This window comes from Coccidioides posadasii, chromosome 5 (assembly GCF_018416015.2).
Source record: "Coccidioides posadasii str. Silveira chromosome 5, complete sequence".
Taxonomy (NCBI): Eukaryota; Fungi; Ascomycota; class Eurotiomycetes; order Onygenales; family Onygenaceae; genus Coccidioides; species Coccidioides posadasii.
The window spans coordinates 179,819-206,506 of record NC_089411.1 but is presented as its reverse complement, the minus strand read 5'-3'; the positions used below and the strand labels follow the sequence as shown (position 1 = coordinate 206,506).

The following is a 26,688-nucleotide window of genomic DNA, read 5'->3' as shown; positions in this document are numbered from 1 at the left end:
GCCAGGACACGACCACCAGGGCGTTGCTGTGCCTCTGGAAGCGCTGCGAGGTTTTGGCCTGGATCAAGGATTGCTCCCAAAAATAGGCCACTCGGGTCCAATCGCTGACCGCACCCCGCAGATCGCACAGTGAGACATTTCATCTGTCGCTAATCCTTTTCACGTTTTTGCTTACTTTTTGCCTTTCCCGTCTTGGTCCCTTACTTTTTATTTTTTATTTTTATTTTTATTTTTTTTTGGCGCCACGACCGGGGGGGTTTGGCAGCGGAGCGAGCGGGTGTGTCCGGATTCGACCGCGATGGGCTCCGGGAAAAATACGCACGGTGTCAGCTTTTCTCTGCGTTAGTTCGCCCGCTATTGGGGCCTGTCAGTTTTACCTCTGGCACTCCCGTCGGCGGTGAATGAGGAAACGTGTCTGATGCCGGAGGGCGACAAAGAAGGCGTAGTTACATGCAACGGCTGCTGTTGGGCACAAAGAACGGCGGGTAGCCGGAGGGAGGGGTGGAATAGACAGAGAGAGAAGGGGGATGGAATAGATTTGAGAGAAAGGGAGAGACGGAGTTTTAGGACCAACTGATTATTGACTGTCTAGCTGAGGAATTCCCAATAGCTCTGAGCAGAAGATGGGGCGCGTGTAGAATTTAAGAGCCCACCACCCTGTGGAGCTTGTCGGCGTCTACGGAACCCCCTTCTTCTCCTCTGTCTTCTGCCACGCAACAAGGTCGTTGGACAAAAACTGTCTCACAAACCCTCTCCCCCTCCCTCCCCCAGGCTTGCCGGCCTGTTCCCAATGCCACACCCTCTTTTTCTTGTCACAGAACGCTGTGCTGCTTGCTCTCGTTCTGGTCTCGGTTGGTCAGATAGCCTTCTTCCAGGTTTTTTTTTTTTCATTTCCCATTCTTCTTCTTTTTTTCTTTTTTTTTAATACTTTTTTCCTTCTTTTCCATGGCTTGCTGATCAACCGCTGAACCGCTATGCCTCCAGTCCGCCTGACATCATCATCACCTCCATCCTCGCTGTCAGGTTGACCGTTCGCTCAACGTTCCATTCCACACCACACCCTCGCTTTCAATTCCATTTTTTTTTTTTTTATTCTTCTTATTTTATTCTATTCTATTCTATTTTATTTCTTTCATCCTCATTTCTTAAAGAGGAGACGAAGGGAAACACTTGGCATTTCTGCACTGTCTCACCGTGACCTCCCTCAGTGATCACAATCGGAGAAAGTAATTTTAAACAAACTCAACGGTCAACTATATACTTGTTCGCTTCGTGCTCTCTTTCTTTCAAGCCAAAATATATTTTCGTTTCTTTTTTTTTTTTTTTCACTTTTTTCCCCTCCCCTTCTCGTTGAACATGCTTCTCCTTTGAATTACTCGCGTGTTCGATTGATCAATAGGTGAAATCAATCATGGGCCGCCTAAGAGGTACGTGTTCCTAGTGTTCCGGAACCATTCTGCATGGCTGTGTGTGTGCGTGTTGTGTTTCTATGCAAGCTCGGCGAGATTTTGCTAACTCAAGCCTCACTCCCTCACAAACAGTCCTCTCGTTCATATCGGCAGGCCGCAGAGGCTCAAAGAACAACCCTCCCTCTCCTCCTACTCCTCAGTCCGATTCCTCCATCTCTCCAGTAAAGTCCTCATCTGCGAATGGATTCCAGGCCGCCTCCCTTCCTCAGGAGGTCCCGAACCCCGTTTCCGGGAATAGCCCCCGGGCAACACCCCAAAGACCAAACAGAACGAACGCACGCCCAGTTTCTACCGTGCTTCAGCAGCAGCAGCAGGTAGTCCCGTCCGTGGATGCGGAGAATGTGCCCCTACCGGAGCTGGAGCCTATCTTTTCATACTTGAATAGTCAGTCGGGAAAGCTATACTATGAAGGTTATTTCTTCAAGTTGAACGACCTAGACAACGGTATGCTTCTTCATGACCAATACTCCTTGTTGCATCTTTTTTTTTTTAAAAAAAAAAGAAAAAAGAAAAAACCGCTGTGGCTGACTGGTTGTAGAGGGCTCCCCCTGCACAGAGAGGAAGTGGACTGAATACTTTGCTCAGCTCGTCGGGACCGTTCTCTCTCTCTGGGAACCCGCCGCTCTGGATGCTGCCGGATCAAACGGAGAGGCCATCCCCACCTTCATCAATGTTGCCGATGCCTCAATCAAAATGGTATGCCCCATTTCCTCTTTTTTTTTTTCTTTTTCTTTTCTTTTCATTTCTTTTCTCCTCTTTTTTTTTTTTTTTTTTGGCTTCCATGGCGTGATTCATCTTGCAGTTCCCATGACTAACGCTTTAACCAGATCGAGAATCTTCCCACCCGGACCCCGGACAGCAGACCGCTGCAGAATGTCTTGAGCATCTCCACCGCAGGGAAGAACCGATACCTGCTACATTTCAATTCTCTAAACGCCCTTACCCAATGGACAGCAGCTATCCGGCTTACCATGTTTGAGAATACCCTGCTTCAGGAATCGTACACCGGAGCTCTCATCGCCGGGAAAGGAAAGTCACTAAACAACATCAAAGCAATCCTCGAAAGGACAACTTTCAAGTACGAGGACTGGGTTCGAGTACGATTTGGCCCAGGCACTCCATGGCGACGATGTTGGTGCGTCGTGTCTCAGGCCGACGAAAAAGAAACTCAAAAGCACAAGAAGGCTCAGAAAAAGAAGTCCGCATATGACCGCCCACAGCCTCCGCCGAAGGGGAATATCAAATTTTACTCTTCAAAAAAGACTAAAAAGTTGAAGCCAATCGCAACGATAACCGACGCCTTCTCCGCGTTTGCCATCTACCCGCAATCACGTCCGCTGATCAACCAGTCAACGTTGGTCAAGGTCGAAGGCCAGATTACCATCCATACACAGGCGGAAACGACCGCTGAAGGCTTCGTGTTTGTCTTGCCGGAACTACATGCTGCCGTTTCGGGATTCGAGATCATGCTTCGATGGCTCTTCCCCGTCTTCGACGCCTTCCATCTCTATGGCAGACCTACCCGTCTGCTAGCTGACACCGTTAGCACGCGAAGCTTGATGTTTGCAATGCCGACGAATAAACGGAACGGATACTTGGACACTCTGGACGTGGCCACACTCATCCATACAGACGGCAGCCGCCACTGGAGCGAGCGAGAATGGAGACAGCAGATGAAGGAAGCCACATCTCGACGGATGACTTCGGGCAATAGTAGTCGTGTCAGCAGCATCTCAGGCAGACGTGGGCCCAACAGGTCCAGTCTTCAATCGCAGAACGGATCATCCCTGAGATTTGAGGGCACCAATGGGCAGCCGGTCGCGCGGCGTCTGCAGAACAATCATTCCAGCGATGCGCTGCCTTTGACTCAGAGGCACAATAACCAGGGGTCCACAGGGGCTCAGTATCACTCCAAAACCCATACTCGGGCAGCGTCAGACAACACGAACAATATGTATCGCAATGGTCCCATGCACAACTCACAGTACCCCTATTTTGATTCTACTTTGCCGGAAGAAGAATCTCACGAAGGACAACTCCAGCCACCAAACCATGGGCCTGTTCAAGTTGACGGAGCTGCCGATGGATACCTATCGGGAGGCCGAAGCAGCTCTGACAGCGAAATCAAGGGTGACCACCCTAACCACCAGGAAATTAGCTACGACCTCAAGCCAAGCCCTCTCCCGGTTGATCTGACAAACCCGCCTGTGTTCTCGCACAATATACATGATAAACCCCACATCCAGCCGAAGATGTCCCCCGAGTTGAAGCAAGCTGGAAGTCGCATCTCGCATGGAACGCTCTCTCAGATGGTCGCTATGAATCAGCTACAGAATATCGAGACACCGACCACGACGGGATGGGATGAAAAAGGACAGAGCATATCGATTGAGCCACCTGGTATAGCCCAAGGCCATGGAGCCTCTAGCCCCGAGAGGACGATGTATAACGGTAATGCCCAGTTCCCAAGACCAGTCGCAGCTGATGCTTCAAGCTCGCACTATTCATCACCAACAAGCCCTATACATTCGGTTCGGGATGGAATCCCGCTGAATTATCCTGATGATCCAGTGAATGCTAATTTCTCACCTAATACTCCTCGACAGTCTCCGCAGATGCACCTTCAGATCGATACGAATCGAGTGGCCAATCGAAACCCGGTTCCTACCAGGCAAGATGGCTCCGAAAGCCCCAGCACAAAGACAATTTCCAGCCTAGGAAGCCTTCGCAAAGCCATCGATATGGATGCTTTAAATCTGCTTATGACCCGCGAGAGGACCCCATCTCCGCCGCCTCCGCCCCAAAGGAGGTTCATGCCAGATGTTGAGAGCACGTATGATCAAGGTTCAACAACCACTCCAGACTACGCCAGCTCACACAAATCATCGGTATCCGGTCGGTCAGCAAAATCAGTGGCGAGACCGAGAATGGGTAGGAAGCGGGTCGTTGGAACGCCGGAGCCCACTCTAGATGATGTGATTATTGGCGATACTCGCTACGTTGCAGGATCTAATATTCCCGAGCCGAATCCAAATATACCACTGGTTGATTTTGGCCCAACTCACACCTACAGTCCCGGAACTGGAAGACCAAGCACAGGGGGCACGTTGGCGCTGTTAAGCACCGACAAGAATTCATCGGAGCCAAATTTGGGGAAGAGCGACAAGCGCTCGACCTGGTTCGGCATGGAGAATAAGCCGGCTAAATCGCCTGGACATGAAGAGAGAAGGCGCAGTTTTCTCTGGCAACCTGGCATGGTGGACAGTAGTCAGCACAGCCCCGGCGCCGGATTGACACCTGAACAGTTCGTGGAACAACGTGCATCTAGCGGAAGCAGAGGTGCTTCTCCAGTCTATAACCACTACCACCACCGTGATTCGTCGCGCCATTTGTCGTCTCGTCCCGTTTCAGGCGATTGGGCAAATCAATCCAAACAGCAACCAATGAACCAAGTGAACCATCAGCCACCGAGACCGAGTTCTCGAGGCTCAACCATCATGCTGAATCAGCCAGATTTATCCCCTCATCTTTCAGCTCGAGAACAAGAACATGTTGCTCGCGTCACCGGCTCTTCGTTTTTCAATATGGATAAAGAGGCTAGCAAACGAGCGTCGATGCTTGAGTTTGGCTCGGGGCTTGTGAGTGCGATAGACGCCCGCGAGCGCGAGAAGCAAGCGATGAAGGAAGGCTATGGTGGACAGATGGTGCAGCAAGCTATCATGCAACGACAGTATCAGGGGCAGTTCCAGCCAAATCCCCAGCCAATGCAACATCCAATGCAACAGCCACAGCTGCAATTTCAGCCGCAACCGCAGCCAATGCTACACTCTTCCGCATCGCAGTATCAGCTGCCGATGAATCAATATTCCATGGGATCCCATGCCGCAAGTGTCTACAACTTGCCCACCCGTTCTAATGCACCCTCGCGATATCATCGATTTTCAAAATCCCAGGACCGTCTACAGTTTATGTAAAACTATAACACTGACCTTTGCAGGCTGGGCTCCTCCATCAGCATCCAAATAATCCCAAATCTCTCGCTGGCAGGAGTTTATGGAGTGGATTGTTGTTCAACTTCGACAATAAAGGGGGGCGGAAATTCGAGCATGTTAGAGTTATTTTATCTTTTTCTCGGTTTTTTGGTCTTCATTTCCAGGGTGTTTCATTTTGCATTTTGTTTTCATTGTTACCCCATCACCAGCTCTTTCCATACTCCTGTAAATTCATTGTTTGCTATCTCTCTCTCTCTCTATTCACACTTTCATTGTCGTGCATTTCAGGGACTGGGAGACACATACTACATACATCGCTTCTTTGAAGGGTTTTGTTTCCTTTTTTCCCCTTTTCTGCATCCAGAAAAATTATTCCAAACACAAATACCAAGCGAGGTCTGCATCTCTTTTTTTTTTTTTTTTTTTTTTTTTTTTTTTGTTCTGTGCACATGTTTGTCTTTGTTGTACCGGTCTCATTGCCCAAACTATCTTTTCTTATACTGTTTAGAGTATCACCATCTTGTTATTTGCTGGTCTCCATTAGTTTTTAACTACGTAGCTGCATAAATAGAGATGAGAGGACTGCAATATTAATACCTAGGTCTTTTCTCTCCCCACTTCCTCTTTTTTTAAAAAAAAAAGATTTGGAGAAGTTCCATTTGACTCGATCCAGCAACAGAAAAAAAAATCCTTTTAAGATTTTTGCGTTAAGGATTTAAAAAAAGGCCATAAAAACAAAACGTTGTGTGAGCGACATTGAAGTAATACATTGAACTGGAATATCTATATCAAATATCCGTACATGACGCCCCCTTTTTTCCCCTCTGAGAAGAAGCATGGGAAAAAAAAAAAAAGAAAAAAACGCCGAACCGGGGGTAGAAACAATCGTCACTACTTGCATCAAACAAACTCGTAAAATTTGATCAGCAAAGGAGGAAACGTGCTCTAGTGAGAATCACAAAAAGAGAAATACACATTCAAGAGTAACCACGATGCAGTTAGCTCCAAAAGGCCGACTGGAGTCCCCCCGCCCCGGGGGGGGAATAGGTGAAGAGTGGAAAGCCCTTCTTATCATCAATGATCAAAATTGAACTCCTCCTCAGCTCTTATGCAACTTCTTCACCCGCACCGATCCCTCGTATAGAGCTCTATCAACAGCAGCGGCAACCGTCAAGGTGCCGCCAATAACTGCACACACGCCCGTTAGAAATCCAGAAAGGCTCTTCGTTCTCGCCTCACGGTTGATGACCTTCATGGGGGAGATGTCGTAGTTGAAAAACACGCCGGGAATCCCTCCTGCCGTGTGCACGCGCTCCTTGTGGCCTTCTGCGGAGTCGTCTCCACCTTCTATCGAGCGCTTATGGGAGGTCACGGAGTACTGGTGCGTTTCGATACTGCCGTATTGCCCGAGCTGGATGCCTTGCTTGCCGAGCGGGGCGTCGGACGAGAGGCGCGAATGCACCTCGGAGGAGAGAGAAGCGTCCCAGCCCAGAGGGAGGTAGGACGTCGAGACCACCTTAACAAAATACATGAAGTTGAATTTCGGATCTTCGGTGGTTTGAGAGGTGGAGTCTAGCGGATTGGTGTGGTGGTGGTCGGTCCATTTCCACTTCTGAGACAGCTCGTCGGGGAGCTGCGGACCGAAGCGAAGCTGGTGGATGATGTGGGACATCGTGTGCTTCACGGGGGTCTCGTAGTAGGTTTTTAGATCATGGGCGTGCATGTAGCCGTTTGTGAAGCTGCGGCCGGGGGCGACGTGGAAATTCCCGACGACCTTGTTGACCCGAAGGATGCCCTCGAGCCGACAGCCTTCGTTCCTCTGGGAGTCGATCTTCGAGCCGTAGCCCTCCTGTTCGCACTGTTCGACACCTTCTCCTCTCCCAAAAGCCCAGTTGCGCAAGGCGTAAGCTTCTCGCACCTCGTCGCAGGTGTTGCAGCATCCAGGCTTCTTTGCATTTGGCGGAGGGATGCCGTCATAGCAGGAGCCGCAGTATCCTGGATCCAGGTGCAATGGAGCTTGGTCTTTTTTGTCGCTGTTTAGATTTCATATAAATCAATAAAAAGGATGTTTCAACAGGAATGGGTGTGATTCCTCACAGGTCTACTGTCTCCACATCAAGTGCATGGCCACCTTCGGACGCGGCGCTCAGACGGACCTTGTTGACTCCGTGAATGACGCCGCTTTGTTGCTCGCCGGAGACATCCATAACATCGAGTGTAAGAAGCTGACAAGGTAGATGAGGAAAGGTTATGTTGAGGTGAATTTCCATCCGTTCCCCTGGACAATGTTTAGCGGCTGGATGGATACAATAAATAGAGGGTTCAATTCAATCAATCGCATACCTCTCCCCTTGTCTACAATCAGCTCTGGAAGCACTACAACCCTTCTGTAATCCCTCCATTCTCCCCATACTAAAAGAATGACCACGATCAATGAGACGATGGTGACGACGCCTCCTGACCTTGTCCGGATTCGCGCATCTTCCACGGTTTTGGCAAATGCATCCAACCGTGTGAAGCGGGATTTGACCGGCATCTTCGTCAGGTTTTATAATATCAACGTTTTCTTAACTTGTAAAGGAGCGGATAGGCTGCCACCTTGGAATGGGTATCAGATCTTCGCTGCCTGGTGGAACGGGCCGAGCGCGAAAGCAACTACCCTGAAGCAGCTTCACCTGAGACGTTTCATACCATTGGGCATTGTTCGGTTTGGCCAATTGAGTACGACGGCAGACCCCAGCTACAGGCCAGGCTGAGCTCCAATTGTACAAGGCTGGGAAAGCGAGCGATGGGTTTCGAAGAGGGCAGAATGGGCGCTCTCACAGCGTCTTTCTCCCGTTTGCGGAGAGGACACCTTTGACTCGCAGTAGCTACTTCTGATTGGCTGCAGATAAGATCGCGGCGCAGATCTGGAATAATCACGTGATAGCGCTTAAGGAACCAATAAGAACCGCTAGTAAGTTATATCAGACGCCGGAGCATTAGTCATGAGGCTGGCTTTTGGCGGTGGTGCAGCTGCCTGCAAGTTTGGTCGCCTGGCAAATCCGGCGTTTGATCTCACTCCAAGTCCGCCGTCCGCCCTCAAAAGGCATATAAACATCGCCATTCGCAAGCCCAATACCGGGGCAGCAGACCCGTTTTCCCACATTTATCGATTACTTTCAGTGTTGCAGCGTGATATTACCTTTATGCATTCAACAACACACCGTTTTCGCAGCTTGAATACCGGGACCTGACTTGGCCTACATCCTCGACCGCAGGCCCTTCCTCCCCACCCCGCACCGCCGATTATACCGCGATTTCAGGCATGCTACAAATTCCTTCCGCCAGGATGAATAGTTCCCGCCCTTCGAGAGGCTCTCGAAGCCGCACTGGCACTCCGGACCGAGGTGGCATTCGCAAACGAGGAGCCGCCCAACGAGTGGATAGAGATGGAGATCTAGACATGGGCGTCGGAGGGGCCGGAAGAGGACGTGGTATAGGAAGAGCTCATACCCGAGGCGATCTATCTCGTCGAGCAACCCCGGCATCGAGACACGGAGGAGACAAAGAGAAGACGTTAGACGCCCTGCAAAAAGCCATTTTTGGGGCCTCGTCTCAGGCAAACATCAGGCGTGGGAGAACAAGTGGTATGGAAGCGGATCGAGGCCTATCCCAGCTTAAAGTTCGTGGATGGAAAGCAAGCAGAGCCGCTTCGAATCCCGATGGCGGTGTCGAGAGCCTTATCGCCTTTCTCGAAAAGAAAGCCACGCCCCCAGACCCAAACTCTGGCGTCCGGTTAAAAATAATAAAGGTATGTGCAAGCACTACGTTTTCGCGGTCACCGGCGTGTTTCGCAGCATCGTTTTTCGGGGATGTTTTCGTCACCTGGCCAACTTTCTTTACCGACGATTGAAACCTCCGTTCATTCAGGCCTCTTGCCCGCCATACCCCGTTGGGTGACCTGCAACATCAAGGTTTTATGCCTTGCTAACGTTAACTAGTCGCGAGTTGAAGGAGACGCCCTGGTCGTCTCAGTGCGTCCTGAACAGGTGGATTGGGTGTTACGCATCAGTGGATTTTCATTCGCTGGAGCGCCGCTTACAGTTGAGAGACACGACAAATCGGGGTTTGGAGGACCTGTTGGCGGTCCTTCTCCCGGTGCAGCTGATACGAAGGCCAAAATGACAGCCTTCTTGGCGAAAAGATACTTCGAACCGAAAAAACTGCTTGACCTGTCGAAACTAGGCACAGACCCAGATCTTATTGAGATGGGCATGTTCAACACTACTTCCACTGAATCGAAATTCTTCCCGGCATTGATGAAAATATGCGAGCTCACCTTCGACAGCAGTGAGAAAAGAAGAACTGCGGTCGAAAGCGTGAGCCTAGCCGAGAACCAACTGTCAAATGTCGCCCCGGTGACATCTCTGGCACAAACTTTTCCAGATTTGAAAAATTTAGATTTGTCGAATAATCGACTCCGAAGTACAGAAAATATGAGCAGCTGGAGATGGAAATTCCGCAAGCTTGAATTTCTCGATTTGACGGGGAATGAAGCTATCGCACAACCCGGCTTCAAGGAAACGATGCTAAAATGGTATCCAAACCTCCAAACTCTGAACAACACTCCCGTCAGAACGCCGGAGGAGATTGCAGCCCAGAAAAAGACACCGATCCCTGTTAAGGGGCCTGTTTTCCACGACGAATCCTCCATTGCAGAAAACTTTCTTAAGGCCTTTTTCTTCAATTTCGATAATAATAAAGACGAAGTTCTAAACGGAATGTACGACGAGAGATCGATATTTTCACTTAATGTGAATGTCCTTGCACCACGTGCGCTGCAAAACGAGACGCCCGCCGGCTGGGACGGATATATCAAAAAAAGCAGAAATCTTCAAAGAATCAATCACCTTTCCGCGCGAATGTCGCGGGCTTATGTGGGTGTTGAAAACATTCGAAATGCATGGAATTCATTACCACGAACGAATCATCCTGGAATTTTAACGAACCCGAAAGATTGGCTTATCGAATGCAACCCCATTCCAGGACTTCTAGACATCACAGGCCAGAGCAAGACAGGCGTTGGCGGCCTTCTCATCACTGTCCACGGGAAATTTGATGAACTGGATATGGAAACTGGGAGCAAACTACAAACGCGAAGTTTCGATCGCACCTTTGTTCTCGGCCCAGGCCGCGGACCGGGAGGAGTAAGAGTCAGTAATGATATGTTGTGCTTAAGGGCTTTTGGCGACTGCCAGGCATGGATTCCCGAAGATCAGCACAATATTCCTGCAACAGTACCTGCACAAACAATGGTGCAGCCCGCAACCCAACCCTTGCCTGCAGTCCAACCCATACCCGCAGTCCAACCTGTACCCTCCGCCCAAGGGGCCCATCCGCAAGCTAAACCTGGATATGGGGTGTCAGCACCCGGGAAAACGGACGAACAGGTGAAAAGGGAACAACTGGTACTTGAGATAAGCTTTAAGACAAGAATGACACTGGAATTCTCCGAAATGGCCCTTAGTGGCAATAATTGGAATATGGAAGCGGCGTTGAAAAATTTTGAAGAGCTAAAGGTAAGAGCATTCCCGAATGCTATCAGAGTATATCTATGGATCTGCGCTAACCCAGCATTGAATTAGGCGCAAGGGAAACTCCCAGCAAATGCATTTCTACCGGGGGTGTAGTTTATGATGTGTGTTTAATTGTTGATAATCGCTGTAGATACAGTCTAGAGATTGAGCACAGCCCATATTCGTGATATTGTTGATTGAATAGAGATGTGGATGCCATATTAGTAGTGGCAATTGAATCAAGTTACGCCTGGGATGCTCCCTACATTGTAAATAGCCAAGAATCTATGCACTCGTGCCCATCTACGTATAGTTAATCAGAATAAGATCTCCAACTCTTATTTTCTAAATATCGAAGTTAACTTCACCCATCCAGATATCTATATATCAGGCTGTGATAGAGACCGAAGCCTTGTCACTTGACATCTTTGCTTTCAGCAGGTTCCCGTATTGTAGAGGCATGTTGAATGAAGTTTGAAAAGTGATGTTTGTTGATATATATCTTCCGCCGTTTCAAATTCTCTACCGTTTCATATTCTCTTAGTGCTTGTCATTCCCCTGCTCTGGTACTTACTCCGATGCATGGTTCTATCGTTTCCACTGGCTCCATTGTTCTTTTTAGTAGCTTCTACTCCGTAGTTCATCCACTGCCTCTTCCCTCACCATCCTCCTCAGCCAAAGTACTCCCCTTCACTCGGCTCCCTCGGGTCGCCTGCAAACATGAAGATAGCTCCATGGGCCGTCGCTGGTTCCTTTCTGCCTGTATACGTAACATAGCAGGGTTTTTACAACATAATTCCTCGTCTCATACGCTGGGAGCATCTCCGGGTCTACAGCGTTTTCGACAATGCTTCCCGGCGGTCTATCAGGCGGGATAGTTACAGGTCTGAGAAACCTTGAGAGCTCAGTGGAGGGAGTGGTGGCGAGGAAGTTCTGAGGAGTCTACAAGGCATAGGGTGGTCCTGTGAATTAAATGCAAAAAGTAAGGAACCCAAATCAGAAAATTCACGGATTTTTACAATATTCCCATGCTTCTGACAATTTGTTGGGATGAATAGAGAAAAGCTAAGGCTGTTACTTAAGAAATATGTACAGAGTAGAAAGTTAACTTCCTAATCACCGCTCCTCTGTCTGGAGTTATGACCTGCTAACTACCAGAACCTCCCCAATATTTACGTGCTCCGTACTCTGTACTTCAGATAGCATCAGCATCAAATAATCAGAAGCTACTAAGTTGTCTTTACTACTGATAATGAAAAATACTTTACTTTGAACCTCGTGATTCTTGTTAACTGTAATAAATTCACTGTGGGAAACAAGCGCACCACAGGATGCAAGGCGTGTATTTAACGACCTCCGGTACTTAAGCTTCCCCGAATGTCAACAAGAACACTTATGCCGACAAACAATGCCCAGGTGGAAGATCCGCTGGATGGAGGCAAGCTGCATTGATTCTTCGAGTGGCATAATTTGCTCTTTAGCTGACCTAGATTAGCCGACTACAATCCTATCGACCATCTGAACGCGATATTCTCCCATCCCTCTACCCTCGCCTCCGTTTCAAATACATCTCAAGTGCTCCTGGACTACCAAGATGAACTCGATCAAGATATCGCAAAGCTCACGGAGGCGCAGGTCGCCTCCAATAGAGAAAGCGTGGAACGCGTCCAAACCGCCAAAGCAGACATGGCGGAACTCTTCCAGAAGATCGACGACGTGCGCGAACGGGCGTTGAAGACTGAGCAGGCAATCACGGAAATGACGGCAGATATCAAACAACTGGATAATGCGAAGAAGAATCTGACGCTGTCTATGACGACGTTGAAAAGGTTGCAGATGTTAACGACCGCGTACGAGCAGCTGAAGGCGTTAAGCAAGTCGAGGCAGTACAGGGATTGTGCGCAGTTGTTGCAGGCAGTCATTCAGTTAATGTCGCATTTCAAGTCATATCGATCTATCGACCAGATTGCTACTTTGAGTCGGAATGTGGCGGATATACAAAGGGAGTTGTTGGAGCAGGTCTGTGAAGACTTTGAGATGATATTCGCAAAGGGCGAACTTCATCAAAAGAAGAACGTCTTATTCGAAGGATGCCTGGTTATGGAAGCACTAGGGGATGTGGCAAGATCGAGACTCGTCACTTGGTATTGCAACACCCAGTTAAGGGAGTATAGACAGGTGTTTAGAGGTAACGAAGAAGCGGGCTCGCTCGATAACATATCAAGGAGGTATTCGTGGTTTAGAAGGATGCTGAAGACGTACGATGAGGAACATGCAACAATCTTTCCGACGTCTTGGAAAGTTGGTGAGATTCTAGCCAACACCTTTTGCGAAGGGACTCGGGAAGACTTCAAGGGAATCTTGTCCCGTTCTGTTCAGAGTGGGCAAACCCTTGATGTGAACTTGCTACTTTCCTGCCTACAGGAAACACTCGAGTTTGAGCAGTCACTCGACAAACATTTTACAACGGCTTCTCGAGCTTCAATCGATACGTTTACTTCAAGTGAATTGCCTGCGTTCTCCCACTCGATATCGGAAGCTTTCACGCCTTACCTCGGCGTATGGGTTGAGGCCCAGGATAAGCAGCTAGCTACGCTTATAATGAAGTATCGACAACAACCAGTTAAGCCAAAGGACGAGGAATTCACTCCACAGCTTGTCATTCAATCTTCCACGGACCTCTTTACGTTTTATCGCCATTCTCTCGCACAATGTGCCAAACTATCGACAGGAAATAGCCTGGCAGAGTTATCAAAAGTTTTTGCGAAATACCTCGATCAATATGCGCAGCAAGTTCTGCTATTTCACATCAGTGAGAAAGCCAGTGGGCAAACTCCATCCAAAACACCGTCCCTGGAGGAGCTCATCATGGTTCTAAACACAGGAGACTACTGTTACTCGACCTGCAATCAATTGGAGGAAAAGATCAAAGGCCGAGTTGACGAGACTTTCAAACAGACTATTGACTTACAAAGCCAGGCGGACTCCTTCATGGGTATCGCCAGCGCTGTTGTTCGCATACTCGTTCGCAAAGTGGAATTAGAGCTGGAGCCGGCCTGGAAGGAAATGCGAAATATAGCTTGGAGCAAGCTTGACGCCGTGGGCGATCAAAGCTCCTACGTTGAGGTGCTGTTAACGAGATGCAAAGGAAATGCAGAAGAAATCTTTTCGATGCTCCATAAACAACAGTATGCACGAACCTTCGCAGATCACCTCGTTGAGAACGTTTCAAACAGCTTTGTTTCCAATATTTATCAGTGTAGACCGATTTCTGAGACCGGTGCTGAACAGGTCCGCCCACCTTTCCACAGATATTATCTTTTTCAAATGCTAATGATGTTTTAGATGCTCCTTGATAGCTATTCAGTAAAGAACGGTCTATCTAATCTTCTCGATCCTGCTCCTGCTGGCTTCTCCAAACGCCTCAACGCTACATTCCAGAAAGTAGACACGCTCCTGAAAACGCTCCAAGTCCGAACTGCCCCGGCGGAAGCCCTCGTACAAGCTTATCTCATTCATGTCGCCGACAAGAACGACAATAATTTCCGCAAGATCCTCGATATCAAAGGAATACGCGGCAAGGTAGAACAGAATCGATTACTCGAGCTATTCCAGATCCACAAGGCTTCCGATCGCCACGCGGCGAATTTACAGGCGAGTAACCCGCTCATTGCGCAGCTGCAGCCACAGGCTTCCATTGTGGCCTCCCAGTCTGGAAATGTCACTCAGGGATTGGGGCTGAGTGGCCTTGGAGCTTCTCAAGGCCCGTCTTTGGCGAGTAGTACCCTTCAGACGAGATTCGATGCGTCAACATTTGGGTCAGCGCTTATATCTGCCGCCCGAGACGGAGTTGATAGGCTAGGTACACCAGGTTTGGGGACCTTGGGTGTTAATCCTGCCTCTGGGGGAGCTGTGAATAGGACGGGAACTCCACCCCCTGGGGAGGCAGTGACCGCTGTTGGTGAGGCGGGTGAAGGCGGTCTCGCTGCCGCTGGACTCCACGCGGCTAATTTAAATGAGAATCTGAAGAACATCGGCAAGTTTTTCCGGAGAGATTTGGGAGGGTTAGGAGGACGATTTGGAAGAGGGGATGATGGTCTGCGATGAATTAGGGATAGTGATGATGAATATACTGAATCATTCTACTGAGCAACTGTAGCCTATATTACTATGACCTGTCAATAGAAAATCATTGGAAATGTTCTGCAAGCAACGTGTTCATATCTATCTGATAGAAAATGATATGCCACTTGGCAGCTAGACTTACTACGCAACCTACAACAGTGCAACGTGTTGACCTACAATAACTATTTGAAATTAGCCTATATTTCAAGAAATGAACAAAATGGATAAAGCACGGGATATCGAAGAGGCGTCATTAAAAAATTAGAGTGTTGTTGCGTTTTGGTTGATCTTCAGGGCAGAGCTCAAGAGCTCTCAGTGTTAAAAAACCTAATCCTTCGCCAAAATAGAGGTGGTGAATTGTGGAGATAAGAAAAGTATTGGCTTACATGTTTAGCGAAAGTTGTGCGCTACCCGGTTAGATGGCAGCACTTGAAAATTGAGAATGATGTTTGAAGCGGTAGAATCATTATTTTTCCGCTACGAGATATCACATAGCGTATGCTATTTTTCAGGCATCCCGCAACACAGAGCCCCAATTTGTATTTAATCGAAGAGACCACCGAATCCTGCAATAATGGTTAGCAAATCCTGTAGACTTTACGATGGCTTGGGCTGGGGTTCATACCTCCATCCTCTTCACTCTCTTCCTCTTCTTCTTCTTCCTTGGCAGCTGCCTTCTCCTCACCCTTGGTCTCAGCCGGGCCAGTTGGGGCAGCAACGGCATAGGCATCGGGGTTGGCAATGCGATCTTTGAGTTCCTCAATCTCGCTCCAGCTGTAATCAGTCTCAACAGCAATAGCCAAAGCCTTCTTGTAACCGTTGACAAGAGAGTGCATAACGGATGGCAAGGTGGGGAAGTTAACAGCCAAAGAGATGGTGGTGATGGTTTTAATGGCAGATTGGAGAGAAGCGATGAGCTGCTCCTCCTCAATATCCAAGACAGCAGGGCTGAAGGTCTGGCCGTCGTCGTAAATCTGAGCAACAGTCATACCGTACGTGAACGGAGAGATGTTCAACATGTTGAGAAGGGTCGCCTCGGAAGGACCGACTTTGCCGCCAACCTCAACGAGCTTAAGATCGGTCGTGATTTCAATGGTACCACGAGCAATCTTGGTGGGGACACCCAAAGCCTGGAAGAAGGAAGTCTTACCGGGTTCCATACCGGTGTTACCAGCAGGAACCCAGACATCGGCGGGAGCGATAGCACCGGCACGAGCTGGAGCAGCAACTCTGTTGGCCAAGATCTTGGTGCGGACCTCCTTCAGGTCAGCGTTTGTGAAGATAAAGCCGACATTGCCTAAACACAAGTGTTATGATATTGTCACGCCAAACGGTTCCCGATGAAGCACTAACCCTTGACGTGAGGCAACAATCGCTCATATTCTGGGTTATCGACGATAAATCCCTTAAGAGCACGGCGAACCTGCGGTTTCGGTTAATATTCGGTTCCAACGCCCGCCAATTGCGCTAATTGAGGCCTACCATAGTGTTCTTTCCCATGAGCACAACGGCCTCGCCGCGAAGGCTCAGACGGATTTCGTGCATCTGCTGGGAGCTGACATTGTCAACACTGACAATGAACACCGACTTGTATTCATCGAGAAGGTTCTTCAGCTTCTCGAAATAAGCTGTCTTAGTAGCTGATCTGCCCCCCATGTCTCCTTGATTGTGAAGATAGGATATTTAAGGGCAGCGAAAACTGATCCGGGGAGTATGAGTTGAAGGAGTTTTGTTGGTGGTTGGTTGGAGAAGATGAAATTCAATGATTTTCTGCCAAAATTGGTTTGTTCCTTGTGGCTTGGCGCGCCTCGCCTAGGAGTGTTAGTCAGCGAGTTAGGGCCAGGTGCTTCGAGTCACGTGCCATTGACCTCATCGCGAAATTTATGCGACGAGAGCATCTCGTCGTCAACCTGGCGTGACGGCGGGTGTAGAAGCCTGCATTGACCCACTAGTAGAAGCTCGACACGTGGCTCTACCTCTATTTGGCTGAAGCATGAGTCTGCGATATCCAATCTCGCGCATCCGCCACTTCAGATGTCAGCTACGGGAGCTTCTTGCGGCGGTAGCGGGGCCATCGATACAGATATTTGACGCCGGGACTGGGTCCCTGCTGTCGAGCTGGCCCCCTGCTTCTTTTCTGCGGCCACTGGACTCCGATATATCACCCGATCGAGCTTCCAGTGCTGATACCTGTGCAGAACCACCTGAGAAAAGGAGGAAATTAACCCCTCCTGTCAACGAAAGCGGGGAAGCTCAAACCGAGCAGAGCGCGAAGGCTAAAGCTAGAAGATCTGAGACTGCGGAGCAAGCATGGTCAACAATTCCCATTCTTGTCATTTCAGGGACTGGAGACCATATTGTTGCCGTGACAGGAGAGGACAAGTGTTTACGGGTTTTTGAAGTCAAGCAGGATGGAAAGCTCACCCAATTGACAGAGCGGTAAGAATCGCTAATTCTGGGCAGCAGTGAAACAAACGTAAAGCACTGCTTGCTAATTTTGCGAATCAGATGCATGCCAAAGCGGCCCTGTGCAATTTCACTGACCCCGGACAATAATACAATCCTGTGCGGAGATAAATTCGGCGATGTTTACTCTCTACCTTTGCTCCCCAGAGACGAAGTTGTTTTGCCATTGAGAAAAGCGGCAGAATCTTCGAAACCTTTCCAGCCATCTGCCACCAAGCTTACCGTCCACACACAAAGAAACTTGAAGGCCCTTGAGCAACAGCTCCGCACTCCCCGTGCCGCCCAGGAAAAGTTGGAGCCTTCGTTTCAGCACAGGCTTTTACTCGGCCATGTGTCCATGCTCACTGATCTCATTCTCGCACCCGTACCATCCGACTCTTCCACCAGCCCTCGTTTGTATATCATCACCTCGGACCGTGATGAGCACATTCGTGTCTCCCGAGGACCTTCCCAGGCTCATATTATACACGGTTATTGCCTAGGCCATACATCTTTTGTGAGCAAGCTCTGCATTCCGCCCTGGGACCCTAGGTCCCTGATATCTGGTGGCGGCGATAATTGTATTATCTGTTGGGATTGGTTGGCTGGGCGTGTCGCACAGACCATTTCATTGGTGCACGATGGTGACGTTGCGGAAAGCACAAAGGCTCAACCGCCCCAATCCGATGCACCTGATATAGCAGTCTCAGGTATCTATGCGATACCTTTCTCTGGGAATCCTGGTCTCACCGAGCACGCCCGCGGGGGAATTTTGGTTGCTCTGGAGGGGTAAGCGAATTTCTCACAATAACTACATTCTCATTCCGCTGACAATCTCCACGTTAGTGTTTCGAGGCTATTAGCGTTCAGCTTTGGCACTAATGGTCGCCTTACTGCCCTTGCTCCCATTGAATTATCCGGAAACGCCCTTGATGTTGTAGCTCTCGATGACAGGGGCACCATTCTAGTCTCCGTTGATAATGTCCATAAACCTGGGTCGACTAAGGAGCTGAGAGACTCTGCTATCGGCCCCAAACTTCTTCAGTGCTTTTCTGCGAGAAGTGACGGAGGTCTAAAATGGGAAGAAAGCTCCACGCAGGCAGCAACCACAATCAATAGCCGTGAAACCGTAGACATTATTGCTGAGACTGAAAGCCGAAAGCAAGTACAAAAGATTTCCGACTCCCTGTACGGAATAGGGAATTTGAGGAAGTGGGCCCGGGGTGAAGACGGATAATGTGCTGCAGTTATCAATTAGCCAAACAGACATAATCCCACTGTACTCCGTACGTCAGCTGGTTTGTTCATCCTTCCCCCCCCGGCTGGGGGGAGCTTGTCGTAAACTTTGACTCCTCAATCCAATATAAACGGAAATACAATGCTAGTATCATTGTCCTTACTCTTTTCTCCGTAGTTGACTTGATATTTACTTTCGCGGGTACAAAGTCAATCTTGTCCCAGAACTCTGATCGGGACTTGGTGGGGGTTGCTCAGGAATTTGGGGCCCAGGAACTTTGGCTCAATATATGTAATACTTCCCCCACCCAAGCCGGCGAGCTTTAAGATAACAATCCAAATCCCAGCAACCATGTCTAATCAATTCGAACCACTGAAGAACGACTTGCTTCTCAAAGCTGCGAGAGGTATTTGAAGCCACTAGATTAATCTCCAACGTGATACTAACGTCACTGCTGTAGGGGAGAAAGTTCAAAGACCGCCAATATGGATTATGCGACAAGGTAAAGATTCCCCACACTTCGTTCTCGATTCTTTGAAATTCGACAGGTAGAGAGGCCAAGTCTAATCTGCTTTAGCCGGGAGATACCTCCCCGAATACCACGAAGCGAAAGGTACCCGCGATTTCTTTGAATGCTGTCGCGACCCCGAGGTGGCTTCGACATTGACGCTCCAGCCCATTGAACGATACGAGGGACTCATCGACGCTGCGATCATCTTTTCCGACATTCTTGTTATCCCACAGGCGATGGGTATGACCGTGGAGATGGTGGAAAAAAAAGGCCCGCATTTCCCAGAGCCACTGAAGTCGCCGGATGACGGACAATACGAGAGAGTGATGACAAAAAAGGTAGATGTTAAAGCGGAGCTTGATTATGTCTACAAAGCCATTACCCTCACGCGACAAAAGCTGCGAGGTAGGGTTCCGCTGATTGGGTTTTGTGGGGCTCCATGGACGTTGCTGTGCTATATGGTTGAAGGAGGAGGAAGCAAGATGTTCATTCAGTCAAAGACATGGGTATACAAATATCCCGAGGCATCCAAGGCGCTGCTACAGAAGATTGCTGAAATCTGCGTGGAGTATTTGGCACTGCAGGTGGCTGCGGGAGCGCAATTGGTCCAAGTGTTTGATTCTTGGGCTGGCGAATTGTCGCCTGCTTCGTTCTCAGAGTTCGCTCTGCCATATCTGCGATATATCGCGGCCAACTTGCCTAAGAGGGTAGTAGAACTCGGGTATGAGGCCGTGCCGATGACCGTGTTTGCCAAGGGCGCTTGGTATGCCTTGGATGACTTGTGTCAGTCTGGATACAACGTTGTGGGGCTCGATTGGCTTCATGACCCCGCGCAGGCAACTCGGATTGCAAATGGCAGAGTAACTTTACAGGGCAATGCCGACCCAGGCTGTTTGTACGGTTCCAGAGAGGCTATCACCGCCGTTGTGGAGAATATGGTCAAAGGTTTTGGAGGAGGAAAGCAGAGATGGATAGTGAACTTGGGCCACGGTGAGATTGATCGTCAAAGGCAGGATTCTATGTTACAGCTTTGGCTAATTGGATCTAGGCATCACTCCCTTTGTTAACCCCGAAGATTTGAAGTTCTTTTTCCAAGAAATTCACCGGCTAACTGCCACCTCTTAAATAGCGCTTGCGATGGTATTTAATAACAGGCCTTTCGCGTTTCTCCTCGGTATTTGATAGAACGGCATCTCCGCTCAAAATCTGCACTTTACACTTCTATGGTTGCATATACTTTAAGGGCAATTTCAACAAGGGATCACGGGTGTCTTCCTTTTGATGCCAACTCTGTTGATACCCTTCTTCTGACCGATTACATACAAGTCAGGCGATCAATCATATTTCCAAGAACGTATTCAGTAAAGGACTATATAGTCATCTGTTGCCCCAGTAAAAGTACACAATGCAACCCGTTTGGCTGCAGCTCTCAGTAATGAAACGGGAAAGTATTATCCGAGCATGATGTTATCCACGGCCGCCTGGGCTCTTCGAAGGATGATACTGTAGCCTGAGGCAGCGCGACGATCAGTTTCAAGAGCTTAACCTTAAATGCACCACGGAGCATTGGATTGTCCGATCCCGATACGCCCCGGCGGAGATAAAAATAGCTTGGCGCTGGTAACTGCGAGTGAATCGCGTCAGCGTTTGGCTGGGACGGCGAGGAATCCCCACCGGAATCAGGGGCAACGCATGAGAAAAATTTAAAAAACAAAAAAAAAAAAAAAAAAAAAAGCGCTCCGTCGCCATCAGTAAGGATGCGCATGCACAGGCTACCTGCAGGCAGCAAGAAATGCATCAAATAAGCTCTTATTGCAGCCTGAATCCTGTCGAAGTTTCTGGCAGCGATGCTGGTGATGGGGTTTTTTTTGACGAGCATCGAAAACAACAGAAAGCAGTCGAGGCAGATGGAAGCCTTCAGAAGCCCAAGGAAGACTAACGCGCCACGGCCCTCTACAGTGCCTAGCTGCATCCGGGAAGGTTGTATTGTAACTGTATTGTCATATCTTTTCGATATCACCATTTCAATTGACGAATCCAAATAGAGCTGGAGAACCCGCACAGTGAATTAAAAACAAACTGCTTCCTGTATAATTTTGCACGTGAGGAGCCTTGAATACCAGGAATCAATTCTCTTCACTTTTTTTGTGGTTTGTAAAGAGGATATCCAGGAGTAAAATCATTGCCCTTCTGTCATTGTTGATATGTACTTCACTGGCGCACCCTTGTAATAATACACACGTCCGATACCGAAGCAAAACGTCAGACCCTGACCACGGTAGGGAGGCTTTTCCACCACCAACCAGCGACTTTTTTCAGGTCCAGATTTCCAAAGGCATCCATCCCTCCCTGGACTCTTTTTTTTTTTATCAACACGCCTTTCAAGGGCATCCATCTCTTTCCTCCTCAAAACCTCCATCTCATCACAGGATCGCCTTAGCGTTTCTTCTCTTCTTAAAGCCTTGGTTTTCATTATTCAGAAGACATTCTTTTTGCAATACGGACAAGGACGGTTCGGCAACAGCACTCAAGTTTTTCCCCTCAGCCTCCTCCCCTCTCACCTCCTTCCATCTTCTCTAGACTTCTGTGAAAATGGTGAAAGAAACCAAATACTACGATATTCTAGGGGTAGGTTCTTGTGTATCCTCCTGTGATGATCACCTTGCTGACACCGACCTCTCAGGTTCCTCCCAATGCCACCGAAGCACAGTTGAAAACAGCTTATAAGAAAGGTGCTTTGAAGCACCATCCAGGTATGCTGAAAATTGCTTCATCCTCGAAGCTTTTGAGCCCCAGCTCACTCAACTGTCCCACCAGACAAGAACGCCCATAATCCTGATGCCGCCGAAAAGTTCAAGGATTTATCACATGCTTATGAGGTTCTGTCGGATCCACAGAAACGCCAGCTCTACGATCAATATGGTGAAGAAGGCCTAGAACAAGGCGGCGCGGCCGGCGGAATGAATGCGGAAGACCTATTTGCCCAGTTCTTTGGCGGCGGCGGAGGTTTCGGCGGCATGTTCGGCGGTGGAATGAGAGATACTGGCCCCAAGAAGGCAAGGACCATCCACCACGTGCACAAGGTTTCTTTGGAAGATATCTACCGTGGCAAAGTCTCGAAGTTGGCTCTCCAGAAGTCGATCATTTGTCCAGGATGCGACGGACGCGGAGGAAAAGAGGGTGCTGTTAAGCAGTGCTCTGGATGTAATGGTACCGGTATGAAGATTATGATGCGCCAGATGGGCCCAATGATCCAGCGTTTCCAAAGCGTTTGCCCTGATTGTAACGGAGAGGGAGAGATTATCCGGGAGAAGGATCGTTGCAAGCGCTGCTCGGGCAAGAAGACCGTCATCGAGAGGAAAGTTCTTCATGTCCACGTTGACCGTGGTGTCAAGAACGGCCACAGGATTGATTTCCGTGGGGAGGGTGATCAGATGCCAGGAGTCCTGCCCGGTGATGTAGTGTTTGAAATCGAGCAGAAGCCTCATCCACGATTCCAGCGCAAAGACGATGATTTGTTTTACCAAGCCGATATAGATCTTCTCACCGCATTGGCTGGAGGCTCGATAAACATCGAACATCTGGACGACCGGTGGTTGGCGGTTAATATTGCTCCCGGAGAACCTATCGTACCCGGTACGTATTCTAAAACGTCATGGCTTTTTTGCGCCTGAGGAGTAAATATCACTAACGTGCTTCGTTTAAAAACAAAAATAGGAGCTGTCAAGGTTATCAAAGGACAAGGAATGCCGTCGTTCCGCCATCACGACTTCGGAAACCTCTACATTCAATTCAACGTGAAATTCCCGAAGGGAGAGGATCTTCGAAACCTTGAATTGCTAGAACAAGTCCTCCCACCACGTGTGCAGCAGACACAGCCACCCCCAGATTCAATGGTTGAAGACTTCGAATTGGAGGAGGTGGACGAGGGTTCTCGGGCCCGTGCTCACGGAGCTGCCAGCCTTGATGAAGAAGACGAAGATGGCATTCCACCTGGCGCGGAACGGATGCAATGCGCATCGCAATAAAACTCTCGTATAATTCGGAACCTTGCATAGCGTGATGTGTGAAACGGGGGAGAGTTTTTTTCATCTCCCATACTCTTGGATGGAGAAGAGTCGGCTTCGGTGTTGACAATGGACTTTTCCCTTTGTTGTGATTCCATCATGAAAAAAGAGGCATTATCTTTCATCCCTGGAGACTGAAGCATGAAATACGGGTGTTCGGAAGGACATTTTTCTTCCCGGCATCGGATACGAACAACACAAAACGATCATCTGCCTTTTACTACATAATATTCTTTGCCCGCCTGCCTGTCGTCTGTTCGTTCTGTTCCTATTCTTTTTTTTATTATTTATTTATTTATTTTTGGCCGAGCAAAGTCAGTGCTTTCTATTTCGTTGCTGGGCCTGCCTGCTCTCCCTGTGTACCCTTCCCCCAGTTTCATTGGCCAGTTTTCTTTTGTCCCCTCGTATTCTCCTCGCCTTCTGATGACTATGAGACCACGATGCGATAATTCAAAGACGGAGGAGGGTTTGGGAGCCACGAACGCTTACATACCATAGACGATACCAATTGCAATCATGGTTTGGGAATTCTAGTTCATTCATTTCTACCTATGATGCCAATGCAGGATTTGGGGTAATATTAAATTCATATTAATAAAATTGCAGATAGCTTTGCCACGGGGCGCTTTTTCCTCCACAAATGAAACCCCTGGCCAGGTCGTTAATATGAGAGCCATTGCTACCACATCTTTGTAAAATTAATTGCCTTGTTTTTGTTTGGTCTTGGATGCCGGCATACCGCTCCTAAGCGTGCGAGCAACGCAGATCGCCAACCTTGCGAGCACAGAGCAGCTGTTCCGCGATCTGTAAAATTGCGATTGTTCTCGCTGCGTCCGCTTAAGCAATGCCAAACATCGAAGCAGTTCCTTTCTTGATATGGTTGCATTGGTAGCGAGAAGTTGAGGATTTCAGCTTGGCCAACAGCTTTGTGAGACGTCTCGGCGGCTTTCGACCATTGGCTACGGCCCATTGTTATCATATTCAGCTGCTGTTGCTCTTTTGTTTAATGTCTGTCTTCCTATTTGGAAGTTGTCCGGTCAGGATTGCCGTATCCCCGGCAGGTTAGAAATTTCCAGACTCGGGATATTATTACTGATGGAGGTCTGCAGCTTTTGACGAAGTTGCGCTGCATGTTGGTGTTCACTTTGTCTGACATTGCGGGATTTTCCTAGCCCCTGAATCAGTCCTACGTATGAGGCCCGTGAGACATCAATGAGACTGATGTATAACGTGTGTATGTGCGAAAGAGGCGCTTCGGATGGAAAAATCTCCGTCCAGGGAAGAGAGAGGTAAGTAAGCAGAAGGGAGGGAGACGGAGCAGAGGAAAGGTCTCGTCCGTCAGTTAGCAGCTCCTATCTCGTAACGAGCCAGATCCTTAGCCGTTGTGTATGAGTGGATATTTCAGGTTTGCGCAAGATGGTCAGGACGAGCTTTCAGTGCTTTCTGTTACTGGAATTTGGGGAGGGACTCGGAAAGGAAGACGACCGCCCGAGAAAAGGTATTCTTCACGGGTGGGTTTTCCGGCTCTGTCGGCAGCTTCTTTTCGAATTCTCAAGGCCAGATGAGACTGGCCGCATGAGTATTGGACGCCCAGCTCCCCCTACATCTTCAATGATTTGGTGATGCTGTGTAGCGCAACCGGTCCAGGGCGGTGCGATACGCAATTTGAGGGTTGAAACGAAAAACATGCACCTTGCGAGCTGAATCTGGAACACTTAACAGATTTTCAAAATCTAGGCGAAAATGAACGAAAAATAGCCAAGCGAGACCCCCCCCTCCCCGATGCTAATTTTTTTTTTTTTTTTTTTTTTTTTTTTTTTTTTTGTTTAAGATGCAGACTGCAGGTCTGCTTCGCATATTGCGCTCAGTCTATTTGTATGTCCGCTGTCATTGGGTTATTTTAATGAAAATTACGTTGTACGGAGAACTCCCGTGTCCTCCACGGAACCTTGACAGGTCTGGATGGATTTTCGGCGCGGTTGTCCTACGCCAAGCGGAGATAAGCACCGTCGAAGAGGTTAATGAGCTGAGAGGATGCCACTGGACAATGACAAGCACTGATCGTCGCCGTGCCTCGACAGCAGAAGTAGGCTTCTTTGTTACCCACAAGAGGCAAAAAGTATTCATTTACATAAACTTTTGCGGTTCGTAACTACTCCGTGCTCCGGCGTTAACTAGGTCAGATGCTGACAACTGCTTATGTGTGAATATTTTTTTATACGAAGAGCAATACGATGCTGGATGGAACAAGTAGCGCCGCAGACTCCGGTTGTTACCGATGGCTGACTTGGGGCTTCGGAGCACCTATATACCGGCTGATATAGGTTTTGCATAGAATGTTTCTCGAACAAATCGGGAAGCGAATTCAAGAGAGGGAACGAGTGGTCATAATCCGTAGGGCTGTGGGCTTCTTACCAGATGATTGGAAGAGAGAACGTGGGCTATGGAGGCCGTAAGCGGAATCCATCCCCCACTTCCGCTTAGTTGTCGTAGGAGGAGCAACTGCGCACGGTGTTTTCTGGGGATGGAGGTCGAGTAGGTTACAGCAGCAAAATGCTTGATCTTTGCTCTTCAACGACAGCCGGGCCGAATGGAAATGTTGGGGTTGGACGGTTAATTTTACACAAATGACAGCATATATCTAGAGTTGGATGCTGGATTTGATGGTTACCTGACGAGCTACCTGCCATGCGGCTCTGGCCACACAGAGTTTTCGTTGCCTCAGAGCTGGTCGTTGATGTTGGCCGTAACCATGTGTACATACAGATGAAGCCGGATTGGCTGGGTGACAGGCGTCAGGTATTGAGGTGTGTCGTACTCCGTCCATATGATCCTCCGCGGTCGAGATTTGACTTTTCAAATGGCCATGCGCCAAGTGTCTTGGGAGAAACACGCAGAAGGGCATGTCAGCTTGCAGTGCAGGTGTGCTTTTCTTCCTTTTTTCGCCTCGTTGGCGATATTGGCATAGTAGTTACAGAGATAGCGGGGCACAGTTTTATCGAATATCTTTTTTTTTAGTCATTTCTCCAGACATTTGCAAGTTTTCGACCCGGGGTCCTGTGCTGCACGCATGCCGGTCGGCACGGATGAAAATCTCGGGAGCGGCGAACAAGAGTCAGCAAGCAAGGATCAAGGAGTTTGGAAAATGTCGGATCTGCCCAGCCAAGACAACTCATTTCAGCGCTGTGACGCTTTGTACACGAGGAACTCCTGGCCGAAGGTTGCGGTGAGGCCGGTATCTGCCTTGAGTCCGTCGAAGAGAATGTGGTAGATTTACATCATTG

General features: G+C 48.8%; 8 protein-coding genes across 8 annotated transcripts; 6 read left to right on the top strand and 2 right to left on the bottom strand.

The window, feature by feature from the left end:
* Positions 1 to 1,408: 1,408 nt before the first annotated feature.
* Positions 1,409 to 5,688, top strand: D8B26_008031 (uncharacterized protein). Its single transcript, XM_003071408.2, has 4 exons — positions 1,409 to 1,427; positions 1,542 to 1,913; positions 2,008 to 2,165; positions 2,297 to 5,688. The coding sequence occupies exons 1-4, from the start codon at positions 1,412 to 1,414 to the stop codon at positions 5,441 to 5,443; spliced, it is 3,693 nt and encodes a 1,230-aa protein (XP_003071454.2). The 5' UTR covers positions 1,409 to 1,411; the 3' UTR covers positions 5,444 to 5,688.
* Positions 5,689 to 6,205: 517 nt separating this feature from the next.
* On the bottom strand, positions 6,206 to 8,266 carry D8B26_008030 (uncharacterized protein). Its single transcript, XM_003071407.2, has 3 exons — positions 7,805 to 8,266; positions 7,559 to 7,739; positions 6,206 to 7,494 (listed from the first exon to the last, which is right to left on the bottom strand). Exons 1-3 carry the CDS (start codon positions 7,995 to 7,997, stop codon positions 6,561 to 6,563), a joined length of 1,308 nt encoding a protein of 435 aa, XP_003071453.1. The 5' UTR covers positions 7,998 to 8,266; the 3' UTR covers positions 6,206 to 6,560.
* A 502-nt stretch (positions 8,267 to 8,768) lies between these two features.
* On the top strand, positions 8,769 to 11,297 carry MEX67 (nuclear mRNA export, poly(A)+RNA binding protein; the record flags this gene model as incomplete). Its single annotated transcript, XM_003071406.2, has 3 exons — positions 8,769 to 9,254; positions 9,445 to 11,022; positions 11,089 to 11,297. The coding sequence occupies 3 exons, from the start codon at positions 8,769 to 8,771 to the stop codon at positions 11,131 to 11,133; spliced, it is 2,109 nt and encodes a 702-aa protein (XP_003071452.2). The 3' UTR covers positions 11,134 to 11,297.
* Positions 11,298 to 12,396: 1,099 nt separating this feature from the next.
* Positions 12,397 to 15,126, top strand: VPS53 (Vacuolar protein sorting-associated protein 53; the record flags this gene model as incomplete). Its single annotated transcript, XM_066125728.1, has 3 exons — positions 12,397 to 12,457; positions 12,515 to 14,310; positions 14,365 to 15,126. The coding sequence occupies 3 exons, from the start codon at positions 12,397 to 12,399 to the stop codon at positions 15,124 to 15,126; spliced, it is 2,619 nt and encodes an 872-aa protein (XP_065981812.1).
* RPP0 (60S ribosomal protein uL10) lies at positions 14,363 to 16,900 on the bottom strand. Its single transcript, XM_003071404.2, has 5 exons — positions 16,627 to 16,900; positions 16,498 to 16,567; positions 15,770 to 16,441; positions 15,531 to 15,710; positions 14,363 to 15,326 (listed from the first exon to the last, which is right to left on the bottom strand). Exons 1-4 carry the CDS (start codon positions 16,798 to 16,800, stop codon positions 15,688 to 15,690), a joined length of 939 nt encoding a protein of 312 aa, XP_003071450.1. The 5' UTR covers positions 16,801 to 16,900; the 3' UTR covers positions 14,363 to 15,326; positions 15,531 to 15,687.
* Positions 16,901 to 17,053: 153 nt separating this feature from the next.
* TRM82 (tRNA (guanine-N(7)-)-methyltransferase non-catalytic subunit trm82) lies at positions 17,054 to 18,964 on the top strand. The gene is made up of 3 exons (XM_003071403.2): positions 17,054 to 17,583; positions 17,653 to 18,378; positions 18,436 to 18,964. The coding sequence occupies exons 1-3, from the start codon at positions 17,138 to 17,140 to the stop codon at positions 18,824 to 18,826; spliced, it is 1,563 nt and encodes a 520-aa protein (XP_003071449.2). The 5' UTR covers positions 17,054 to 17,137; the 3' UTR covers positions 18,827 to 18,964.
* Positions 18,965 to 19,022: 58 nt separating this feature from the next.
* Positions 19,023 to 20,688, top strand: HEM12 (Uroporphyrinogen decarboxylase in heme biosynthesis). Its single transcript, XM_003071402.2, has 4 exons — positions 19,023 to 19,232; positions 19,287 to 19,328; positions 19,404 to 20,327; positions 20,386 to 20,688. The coding sequence occupies exons 1-4, from the start codon at positions 19,178 to 19,180 to the stop codon at positions 20,460 to 20,462; spliced, it is 1,098 nt and encodes a 365-aa protein (XP_003071448.1). The 5' UTR covers positions 19,023 to 19,177; the 3' UTR covers positions 20,463 to 20,688.
* Positions 20,689 to 21,720: 1,032 nt separating this feature from the next.
* Positions 21,721 to 23,935, top strand: YDJ1 (Type I HSP40 co-chaperone). Its single transcript, XM_003071401.2, has 4 exons — positions 21,721 to 21,965; positions 22,021 to 22,090; positions 22,155 to 22,973; positions 23,055 to 23,935. Exons 1-4 carry the CDS (start codon positions 21,930 to 21,932, stop codon positions 23,363 to 23,365), a joined length of 1,236 nt encoding a protein of 411 aa, XP_003071447.1. The 5' UTR covers positions 21,721 to 21,929; the 3' UTR covers positions 23,366 to 23,935.
* The last annotated feature ends 2,753 nt before the right edge of the window (positions 23,936 to 26,688 follow it).